Source organism: Limulus polyphemus, unplaced genomic scaffold (assembly GCF_000517525.1).
Source record: "Limulus polyphemus unplaced genomic scaffold, Limulus_polyphemus-2.1.2 Scaffold2176, whole genome shotgun sequence".
NCBI classification, from domain to species: Eukaryota; Metazoa; Arthropoda; class Merostomata; order Xiphosura; family Limulidae; genus Limulus; species Limulus polyphemus.
The window spans coordinates 18,980-30,784 of record NW_013667786.1 but is presented as its reverse complement, the minus strand read 5'-3'; the positions used below and the strand labels follow the sequence as shown (position 1 = coordinate 30,784).

The 11,805-nt window shown below is 34.3% G+C and overlaps 2 protein-coding genes across 2 annotated transcripts in view; both read left to right on the top strand.

The window, feature by feature from the left end:
• LOC111087457 overlaps positions 1–2,918 on the top strand; it is a 15,466-nt gene extending 12,548 nt beyond the window's left edge. Inside the window, exon 4 of the mRNA XM_022394136.1 lies at positions 1,179–2,918. Coding sequence (XP_022249844.1) covers positions 1,179–1,538 — 360 coding nt within the window. The 3' untranslated portion in view covers positions 1,539–2,918. The remainder of the gene's footprint in view (positions 1–1,178) is intronic.
• Positions 2,919–6,528: 3,610 nt separating this feature from the next.
• Positions 6,529–11,805, top strand: part of LOC106466166 (neuralized-like protein 4) — a gene marked incomplete at its 3' end in the record, with an annotated part of 23,533 nt that continues 18,256 nt past the window's right edge. The window contains exons 1-5 of the mRNA XM_013926409.2: positions 6,529–6,694; positions 7,606–7,954; positions 9,186–9,400; positions 9,812–9,923; positions 11,394–11,482. Of these exons, the coding sequence (XP_013781863.2) occupies positions 6,530–6,694; positions 7,606–7,954; positions 9,186–9,400; positions 9,812–9,923; positions 11,394–11,482 (930 nt within the window). The remainder of the gene's footprint in view (positions 6,695–7,605; positions 7,955–9,185; positions 9,401–9,811; positions 9,924–11,393; positions 11,483–11,805) is intronic.

Sequence of the window (11,805 nt, the reverse complement as noted above, 5' to 3'; positions counted from 1 at the left end):
CCTACAAAGTCTTCATTGCTTTCACATTAATTTTTTTTTTATTATTATTTAGGGAGCATTATAAATAGTTATGTTTTTAAAGAAAAAAACACTATTGTTATAAATAACACATTCAATTGAACTAAACTATGCATGCCTATTTAAATATATTTACACAAGGCTTGTGTATATCGTATATATACATATGTATTATTCATACCTTCGGTGTATAGGACGCAAGCAAATTTTGACATCAAATTTTGGGGTAAAAAGTGCGTCTTATACACCGTGGACCAGCATGGCCAGGTTGTTAGAGCGCTCGACTCGCAGTCTGTGGGTCGCGGGTTCGAATCCCCATCACACCAAACATGCTCGCCCTTTCAGCCGTGAGGGCGTTATCGTAATCCCACTATTCGTTGGTAAAAGAGTAGCCCAAGAGTTGGCGGTGGGTGGTGATGACTAGCTGCCTTCCATCTTGTCTTACACTGCTAAATTAGGGACGGCTAGCGCAGATAGCCCTCGTGTAGCTTTGCGCGAAATTCCAAACAAACAAAAACACGGTAATACCAAAAAAAAATCTTTATTACGGACGTTTCGGAATTTACTTAAGTTCCATCATCAGCTTTAATATATCAAAAAAATGGGTTCATAATATTCACCATTATGTATTACCTTCTCACGGTAAAGACTTCTAAACTTATAATTCCTCGTTTCATATTTGTGCGCTTCAGCTAAAATACATATTATAAGGATGTATTGTTTTTAATTTCACGTGGAAGTAACACAGTTCGTTGTGCTTATCTTTCTCTCAAAATAAGATAAGAAGATAAACCTTTGTTGTAGGGCACTTGTCCTCAAACAAATCGTTCCAAATAATGCTGTTACTTAGCAATAAATATAACATTTTAATCCTATAGATTATCCATTATTGAAATTACCTAATATTTAAATTTCATTTAAGTCCTAGCTGCACGTCTCTGTACTACAAAACTCAAAAGAAGGGCCTATTTTTTGTCTCATCACACACATTTGCTCCTTGCCAAAAAACTCTGATTTGAACAATATTTTTTCTCAGTTTTGGAATTCATAAAGAAAACATGTTGTTATATTGTCTGTAAATTTAGAGTTATGTCATAAGTTTAATTTCGATACATACGTTCTTATTGTTTAATAACAACAATATTTATTTCATTTTCAAGGCGGGATCAGCGGAAGAAATGATAAAACTTTTGAGAAACACTTTTCGTTGTCATTTCTCCTCTGAGCAAGGCTGTGAAGAAGTAGCTTTGTTTGGATGGGTCCTTCTTCTGCTGTATTCTGTGTTTCTTCCGCTCTTGCTGGTGGCGCTCCATATTTTCCAAGATCTTCCTCAACTGATGGCTGTAGAGACTTTGGCTTTACCGCTTAGTATTATCTGGTGTGGTGCTGAGCATAGTTTTAGAGTCGAGACGGGTTTTGCGCTGATAGGTCTTTTACTGATGAGCGTTTCTATCCTGATTTATCGCCAGTTCAGTGAACCCAAATCAACGGCCAAGTACGTCTGCCTTGAACAAAGTTAATCGGTTATTTTTGAGCCACAATATTTGTTATTTTAATATGAATGAAAGCTGATCTGAAAATTTTCTATGACATCTCAAAACTACCTACAAACACAAACTTAGAAAGTGTGAATGTGTGAAACGGGTTGGAGTGAAAACAGTAAAATAATATCTCTGTTCAAATTTCATATCAATACGTTTTTATTTTTTTTGGAAACCTGGTTAAATACAAGGAGAGAGTAGTGGATTATAACAAATGTAAGAACAGCCTGAAATAAACAAATAACCAAATATTTAATCAAACTACACAAAAATTGTAAATCAACGTTACACGACCATTTACAATAAGAATAATAAAGTCTGTATTAAGGTGTGATTTTTATACACCATTTCTTAAATCTCTTTCTTCCTCAATAAAACTTGAAACTGATTACCTTCAAGCTAGCTCTATTTCTCAGCTGTAAGGCCCTCAAGCTAGCCCTATTCTCGACTGTAAGGCCTTCCAGCTAGCTCTACTTCTCAAGTGTAAAGCCTTCAGGCTAGCCCTAATTCTCAGCTGTAAGGCCCTTAAACTATTCCCAATTATCAGCTGGAAGGCCCTTAAACTATCCCTAATTATCAGCTGTAAGGCCCTTAAGCTATCCCAATTATCAGCTGTAAGGCCTTTCAGCTAGCCCTAATTCTTAGTTGTAAAGCCTTCAAGCTAGACCTAATTGTCAATTGTAAGGCCTTCCAGCTAGCCCTAATTCTCAGTTGTAAAGCCTTCGAGCTAGACCTAATTGTCAACTGTGAGGCCTTACCAGCTAGCCCTAATTCTCAGTTGTAAAGTCTTCAAGCTAGACCTAATTGTCAACTGTGAGGCCTTCCAGCTAGCCCTAATTTCCAGGTTTTGTAAACCTTTTGATATCATAATATGAAAAATGTTAAACTCGCATGTAGCTGAAAATTGCAAGTTCAGGTTTTATCAGTCCTCATTTACCCATCCAGTCTACAATAAGCAATAGCATGGGTCTAGGGTAAAAAGTTTGATTAATGTAACGTTTTCCTGTATGCTTTTTCTTTTTTGGCAAGAATATCTCTTTTTATATGTTCATTATAAAATAATCTTAATAGAAATACAAGAATATTAATACATCCTCAGTAATTATTATCATTTCTTTATAAAAATAGAAAAGCATAAATATCAGATATAATATCCATTATAAATGTGCTAAATCCTTTTAATTTAATAATATCAGTCCCCCAGTATGTTAGCGGTAAGTTCGATTCTCCACTAGTGCAGATAGCCTATTGTGTAGCTTTGCGCTAAAAACGAACAAACAGTGATATCAAAATCACGTAGAAGGTGGAAATATAAAAACACCAAAACTGGATCAAAAAATCACGTAGAAGGTGGAAATATAAAAAATAATAATGATTTTGTTAGAGTCCAATAAATCCAGTTTTAGTGTTTTTATATTTCCACCTTCTACGTGATTTTGATCCAGTTTTGGCGTTTTTATATTTCCGCCTTCTACTTGATTTTGATCCAGTTGGTGTTTTTATATTTCCACCTTCTACGTGACTTTGATCCAGCTTTGGTGTCATTAGACGCAAGGAGCGGCAATCATAGTGCAGTTCTGACAGGGAAATTTTATGGTAACTATCTCGTTCAAGAATTGATAACTCTTGAAATTACAGATCTCAGTTGATTTCTGTTGAGTTTGAGCAAAATTGGAAGAAAATTATCGTCATATATGTACAAAATGAAGAATGTAGCTTTCCTGTATCTAAAAAAAAAATGTTTGACTATTCTGTAATTATATGTATAGCAGTACGAAGAGTATTACGTGAGATGAAAACTGTTAATTGTATCAAAATAAGTAGCCTAAGATGAATAAACGTAATACGTTTTTGTGATTTTATTTAAGTTATGTTTGATCTGCCATGTATATATATATATATATCTGGTATGGTTATAAATGTGATAATAAATAATAACGATAATGTTCGTCACTCTTTTATACCCTCAGCTTGTTTTCGGATAACGAGATTTCCTGGTTTTTAAAACGTTGAAAGAAGTTTCCCTGGTGATACGTTTAGACATGAAATATTGTCTCAAAAAGGATGGGAGCCTTCATGAAAATGATAAATCCTTATTAAATATTTAAACAGAACTACAACAGATGTAAGTACGCGATAATAATCAACACTACGAAACAGTGAAGAGAACATTTTAAACAAATTTCAACATTAATTAAGAATTAATTAATATGTAGCACCAAAACAACGTTGGGGCCATTCCGTCTTTCCACTTATCAAAAAAGATTACAAACGCAGTTGAAAAACCAGTATGAAAAAAAAGACATAATCAATTTACAAGCATTTTTTTAAAGGGTGAAACTCATGTGAACAAACCACAATCAATTTTTTTTAATCACACATCCCAGCTTAGCATGGTCAGGTGGTTAGGGGGCGCTTCACTCGTAATCTGCGGATCGCGGGTTAGAACCTCCATCACTGAACATGCTCGCCCTTTATGCCGAGATGTATTATAATGAAACGGTCAATCCCACTATTCGTTGGAGTAGTCCAAGAGTGAGTGGTGTTGACTAACTGCCTTCCCTCTAGTCTATCACTCTAAATTAGGGACGGTTGGCGCATTTATCCTTCGTGTAGCTTTGCGCGACATTTTGGAACAAACCAAACTGATGACACGTCCATTGTCAATGGCCAGTTATGAGAAAATCATCCACAATTGGAAAATTGTAACTCTCTTCAACCAACATGAACGTCCTTTTCTCGGCTACCAAACCATTTACAGGAAATAGCTTTTCCAGATGTATGCTGTATATGAAACGTCAACTCTTACGCCACTACTCAAAGTATAATATATATAGTTCATAAACATGTAACTTCTTTAGTAAGCAGTCAAAATATGAAACCTTAATATATATTTAAAACTTTGGAACTTTGAATCTATAGTGGTAGATGTAAACATTCTGGATTATCAATCAGTATACGTATAGTATTGTAAACTAGCTGGAGTACCCGTCCCCTGGACGGAAGTTATATAAATTCATGATTAATAAAGGTTATCCTAGGACACGTAAAGCTGCTTCCCTTATATGTAATTGTAAAAAAAAAAAAAAATAGCCAATAAAAACTACAAGACACAAAGCGTGAAACTGCTAATTTGCATTTATCTCCGCATTGACCCAACAAACCTTCATGCCGATTTTTGATGAAGATCCATCCAAAGGAGGTGAGGTAGTGTAAAAAAAACCGCAAAATGAAAAATTGGAAATTTCTATGCATCTCCCCATGGACCAATGAACCTCCATACCAAATTTAGTGAAGATCTAACCATTGGAGGTGAGGTAGTGGTAAAAACGCCCAAAAAAACCGCAAAACTAAAAATTTGTATGTACCTAATGAACCTCCATACCAAATTTAGTGAAGATCCAACCATTGGAGGTGAGGTAGTGGTAAAAACGCCCACAAAAACCGCAAAACTGAAAATTTGTATGTACCCTCGCATGAACCTCCATACCAATTTTGGTGAAGATCCATTCACACCCGAAGTAGTTACTTGGACATACAACAGACAATACTATTATATTTATATAGATTTACGGCATATATATTATGCTGCCATCTAGGGAGAATTTATAAAAGCATATAGATAATTATTACTTACAATGTAAACGAGGCCCGGCATGTCCAGGTGGTTAGGGCACTCAACTCGCAATCTGAGGGTCGCGGGTTCGAATCCCTGTCATACCAAAAATGCTCGCCCTTTCAGCCGTGGGGGCGTTATATGTGACAATCAATCACATAACAATAATAACATATACATACCCAAAAGCGCCAAGTAAATTTTTAGTATAATTTTCATTCTTTTTTTTTGTTATGATCTGAATAATATTAATAATATTATTAAAATAATATGAAATAAGGTTATAAAAAACACAGTTCTATAACCAACTTAATTATTACAAGTGCATTAATTATAAGTAATTAGGAGTTAAGTATCGACAATATCAACAAAGTCTGGGAAACCTGAAGTTGAAATCTCTCAAAACATAAGATCTGAGATAATTATAAATTTAGGCAAGAAAAATTGTCAGTTGTATAGTTTGCACAATCGTATTGTGCCCATATTAATAGAAACAGTGCATTAGGCAAAATCAAATATACTATGAATATGATTATTTTGAGACATCTATTTTTGGCCCGGCATGGCCAGGTGGATAAGGCGCTCGACTCGCAATCTGAGGGTCGCGGGTTCGAATCCCACCAAACATGCTCGCCCTTTCAGCCGTGGGGGCGTTATAATGTGACGGTCAATCCTACTATTCGTTGGTAAAAGAGTAGCCCAAGAGTTGGCGGTGGGTGGTGATGACTAGCTGCCTTCCCTCTAGTCTTACACTGCTAAATTAGGGACGGCTAGCGCAGATAGCCCTCGTGTAGCTTTGCGTGAAATTCCAAAACAAACAAACAGACATCTATTTACCCTTTATGCTTTCGTAAGTTAGCACTGAAGTCAAAACTAGTCATGATGACACTTATTTATGACTGATATGATATGAAGTTTGGAGAGTTGAGAAAATTGAGATTTGAAAATGATTAGGCTATAGGGGTAACGGTTGATTTAAACATTTAAATTTTCAGAAACACGTTTATTTACAGATAAAGTTCTTCTCCACCATTCTGAATAAATGGTGAAATAATTTGTCTGATAAGTTGGTGTGTGCTGTGATGTAAACCTTGGTTCTTTGAGATTTTGTTCAGTTGGATTTACACACACAATTTTTGTTTGAATACTTTTTCTTTTTAGAGATTGATATGTGATCCGAATAGATTAACTAGTCATCTGTCATCTAGGCTAAATATTTCATATGTATTTATAACATTTAATCGCAGCCCTAATGGCTTTAATTTTATTTTCATTATATTGTTATCAACAGCAGTTTTTCTGTAAATGTTAGTCCTCAAAATAAAACAACTGAAGGCGCTATTAGACTAGCAAGATGGCTCCTTGTTTTCATAGTCGTAGCGGTCGGATGGTTACTCTTAGCAATGGAAATCGAACAGCCGAAAGAATTCGCCCTCTTCAAGAATTCAATAACGGTTTAGTGATGAGCGATGAACCTTTACGTGACAACCAATTATTTGAAGTTCGCATTGACAGGAAGGTTAGTAACCTAATAGTTAATCCACTTGCTGTTACTAACAGTAAGTTGAGTAACATTAGTAAGTAACAGTAACAGTGTTTTCTGTTTGATTAGTAACTAATATTGTAAATCAATTCTAGGTTCTAGTTCTCGTTAAGTTCCACGTAACGTCTTAAGTTCTGATTTTATAACTTTTTTTTTTTACACAAGATGTGTATTAACACCTGACAATCGGCGGTTCTAACTTCTACATCACAACCGTTTTTAATTTACTATGTCTGTCACGAAAACAGAGCCTCAGTTTTCCCTTGTAGTTTTAGTATACTACTATGCGTTTTCTTAAAACTCCATTTTTCCTTTTAAACCCCGAAACATTACTTTAGCATTAATCTGTCACCTGATGATGACAAAACCTTGTCAAAACGTTGTACATTTGCTGTCATGTTAAAGTTATATTAAAGTTTTTCTTCATTACCCATTTAAGCCGTCTCCAGCCATTATTAGTCTCAAAGTGGGTTCCTCGTCATCGAATTTAAACTAGATATATAATATATCCAGCTAGGTGATTGGAGGAGTGCCATAAGGTTATCAAACAGGTTCTGGGACAGAACCCCAGCTGAGAATGCATTTCATACAGTTTTGGCATCACCCTGTATATTTTGGGTTTGTTTTTATATCTTTGCAAGCCAGTTGTTTAACCAAAATCCTCATATTATGATGTGATCAGAGATATCGTTATATATATAGTAAGAATAGTAAAACAGCAACATGTAATGAAATGTACTTTATTCGTGAAACTAACAGCTAGCCACGAGTATGTACGTCCAAACGTAACAACAGATTTGTATAAAAACTGGAACTTGTCTTTTACTACTCCATTGGACTTCAAGCTATGAGTTAGTAATTTTTAATGTTCAAAATTATAATTTCAGGTTGATACATGGAGTGGATCCATTGAGATTGGAGTGACTACACAGGACCCTAGTTCCCTTACTTTCCCAACCAGTGCCACAAATTTGAGAGAAGGATCTTGGGTCATGTCTGGGTTATCAGTGCTACAAGATGGTCATTCTTTTCTGGAAGAATATGGTAGTGACCTTGACAAGCTAAAGGAAGGGGAACGAGTTGGAGTGATGAGAACATCTAGTGGTGATCTTCAGTTCTTTGTTAACGGTAGAAACCTTGGAGCAGCCGCTACTAACATTCCACAGCGAGTATTTGCTGTTATAGATATGTATGGAAAATGTGCTCAAGTGACTCTGATTGATAGTACAGAGGCTCGTAAGTGACTTTTAGATATCTAAGAAATCCTATTCCTCAAGAAAAGTTTTTGTATCATTCAGGAAAGTAGGTTGCTGAATGTCCGTCTTCTTCAATTAATTATTATACTGTACTAAATCCCATTCTTACATTATTTTTGGAAATCTCAGCTAAGACTATAGATTATTAATTGTGTATTGAACTTGTTATAAAGATGTAACCATTTTTCAAAGTTGCTGTATCTGTTGCTAAACAGTAATATTTTACTGGCTATTTACTTTCCATCCCTCTAAAAAAGTGGTTCTAATTGTGAGGTTAGAATGACTAATAAATTCCAGCAGCTGTTACTAGGTGTGTCTATGGTAACAAAAATAAAAAAGTAATGATTTCAGTTTACGAGCATTTCCCCCAGATTCCTCACTAACACCAAAACAACTATTGTAGTAAAGTAATGCCACAGAAGATCTTACAGTAAAAATGTCTCACACATTGAGCAAAGGAAAAAACAAACGTTATATTTACAAAGTCATTGTAAACAAAATCCTGTAGTTAAAATGATCATTTCTTCAAAAGCTAGATGGCTTATGGTTATGGGAACTAAATCTTTTATTTTAGTATGTTTCAATTTCAGGTAAATTTGTGCAGAATTTGAACATTGGAAAAAGCTTTTGTGTACCTCTACTCTGTTGAATATAACTAATTTTGAAATTAAAAAAATGTTTATTCACGTTCATCTTTGGTGGTTTTTCATGTTTTTATTTGAAGCATTTATTTTTTTTATAATATCCACTTTTTTGTGGTTTTTGTTGTTGTCATACCTTTATATCAAAAGGATTGAATTTAGTGTTTGTATTTAAAACAAGCTCATGATAATATGTGTAAAATTATATTGTGAGCTCTTCAATGATCAGAATAAGAATTTTTAAAAATTCACAAAATAAATACAGTATTCTGATAATATTTGTAATGAAAATTAGTTAATGGTAGCTCTCACCCCATACTAACTTAGCAGTTAGTCCTAAGGCTTATAACACTAAAAACCAGGTTTAAATACCCATCGTGGGCACAGTACAGATAGCCCATTGTGTAGTTTTGTAGTTAACAGCAAACAAAGCATTGCATCTATGTAATTAAACTTACCACTGCTAAATTTTATTGATATCTAATGTAGTAGACATTTTATAGTTCATTTCATGATAAGTAAAAAATGTATATGATGTGATTTTTAGTTTGTTTGTTTTTTTCTTCCCAGGGCTCTTAGCAAATGAAGTCAGCAATGAATACATTGCTGCCGGTCAGATTCAGAGCAACACGTGGGAAAGTCGCCTGCAGTTTCACGAACATTGCGGTTCTCTTGTGAAACTATCAAACAACAATAGAACAGCAGAGAGGAAGAAACCAGCCGACGAGTTTAATAATGGTGTGGTCATGACCAATCGACCATTGAATGAAGATGAATTATTTCAGGTACAAACAGTTCAATAAGTGAGAACGTTTTGTTCTGACAAAAAACAAAAAGATGCATATTATAAAATAAATGACGTATGTGGGTTTTTATTTCACATTATTTCTAAAGAACCACATAATTTGAAGAGTGGTTGAAGTATAGAAAAGTGTGCAGTAAAATATCATGAGATGTATGAAGAAAGTTTCTTAAATACTTGAGCCAATAAAGATACTGAGAAAAAGACATAATCTAAAGAACATCAATTATTAGACAGTCTCTAGATTCGTATTCCATTGTTGTGCCTAGATTGTTGTCTGAATTAATAAAGACAAGTAGACAACATGATAAACATATTAATGCAGTAGTCAGTGTGCTTTGAGTTTTTAAAAATAAGCCATTCATAGATTAAGATTGGTGTATTTTTTTTACAGATAAGAATAGATGAACTTGTAAATAACTGGTCAGGGTCAATTGAAGTTGGGGTTACTACTCACTGTCCAGACACCCTTGAGTTCCCAGCCACAATGACCAACATGAGGTCAGGTGAGTCAGATGAAGTAGAAAATTTTATGTTAAATAAAACTGCATGTGTTATATCACTAAACTTCACCTAGACTAGGCTCAGTTAATATTCCCCATGTTGTTTGATTTTCGAGATGATTATTACATGCAAGTCATCTTGAAAATTAACAGACATGTCTGCTCAAAGAAACTGTATAGCACTGTTTTTTTGTTTCTTTTTTATAAGATTGGAAAGAGAAACAAGTAGAATATGGGATTACCAAATCACTGATGTTAAATTTTTGTGATATTAAAATTAGTTTTTCTTGTCAAGTTTTTGTACAAAAACATGTCATTGTTCACACTGTAGGTACCATCTGAATGCTGCTGGTCTCACTGAACAATACTCTTAAAAGTTTTTGTGAACTGCATAGAACCCTAAAATAGGAACCAATTTAACTATGTTGTATTTGGGCAACTCAAAAACCCAACTTTAGCCGATTAAGGTAACGATTTAACGTAGGATAACTCGACAGTTTAAGATGTATATAAATTAATTGATCGTAGAATATAACGTACATAATGAAGTTAACAGATTGTAACTAAAACTAACAAATCATTCTTATTATACAATGGAAATTATATAAACGTGTAATTATTTCTCACGGCACCAGAAGCGTACATATTAACGTACATAATGAAGTTAACAGATTGTAACTAAAACTAACAAATCATTCTTATTATACAATGGTTATGTGTAATTATTTCTCACGGCACCAGAAGCTTTTGGCATCTGTCGTACGATTGATTGCTGACATACCGCTGTTCTACGTCATATCGCATCTCCTAATTACTGGTTCTACAAGTATAAACAGCAAACATTTCTGTCTGTAGGGAGTTTATTTCTCAGTTTTGTAAGGCATCATTTGGGCAAGTAAGGGGAAGCAAGCATCACAATGTATTATTAAAAATGATAACTTTGGAAACAATTTTCATAAATTAGTGGTTGAAAACAGTCATTGAAAGGACATTATGATAGTGTTGCTTTTTATTTGGTCTATGAGGTAAACAGTATCAATAATCTCCAAAAACAATTTTAATTATGTATATCGATTATTATTTAACTCTAGCTGTTTTATGTGTGTGAGGCAAGGTGTTATGTTTACCGGTACTGCAGTACCACTGGTGACAGGAAGTCACAACTTTCACAGGAAACTGGGCAAGAGGAACCTCTCGCAAGATTTATTGGCTGCTGGAAACTCCCTTGGGAAAAATATAGTAAAATAAAAAACTTTGTGCAGCCCCATATTGTGTACAAGCGGGTATCACAGGAAGTTTTGATTGAAAATTCTGAGGTGACAGGAAGTTTCAGAAAAAATATCGTTCTGGTGTGAGGATGCCCAGGAGATGAGAGGGTGCTTTATTATTATTTTATTTTTTATAATATACTTTTCAAAAAGAGTTTTTGTGATTACTTCACTAACAGTTTCTTTTTCCTTCAACTTATACCAGGGACTGTGATGATGAGTGGATGTGGGATTTTGACCAATGGTAAAAGTAGCAACCAGTATTATGGAAAATTTAACTTAGACGAACTCCACGTAAGTATTTATATTACAGGACTTTTTTCAAGTATTATAAAAACGGAAACTGTACCAGTGGTTTGTCTTTGTACACATGTGTAGATACATTTGGTCACAGTTTCTAAAAATTAAAGGTGTATCATGTAATGAAAGGATTAGGAAGCTGACAAATGGTGATGCAGTATTTATTTCAATACCAATATAATCAATAGTGAACCAATACAATCAATAGTGAACCGATATAATCAATAGTGAACCAATAGAATCAATAGTGAACCAATACAATCAATAGTGAACCAATGCAATCAATAGTGAACCAATACAATCAATAGTGAACCAAT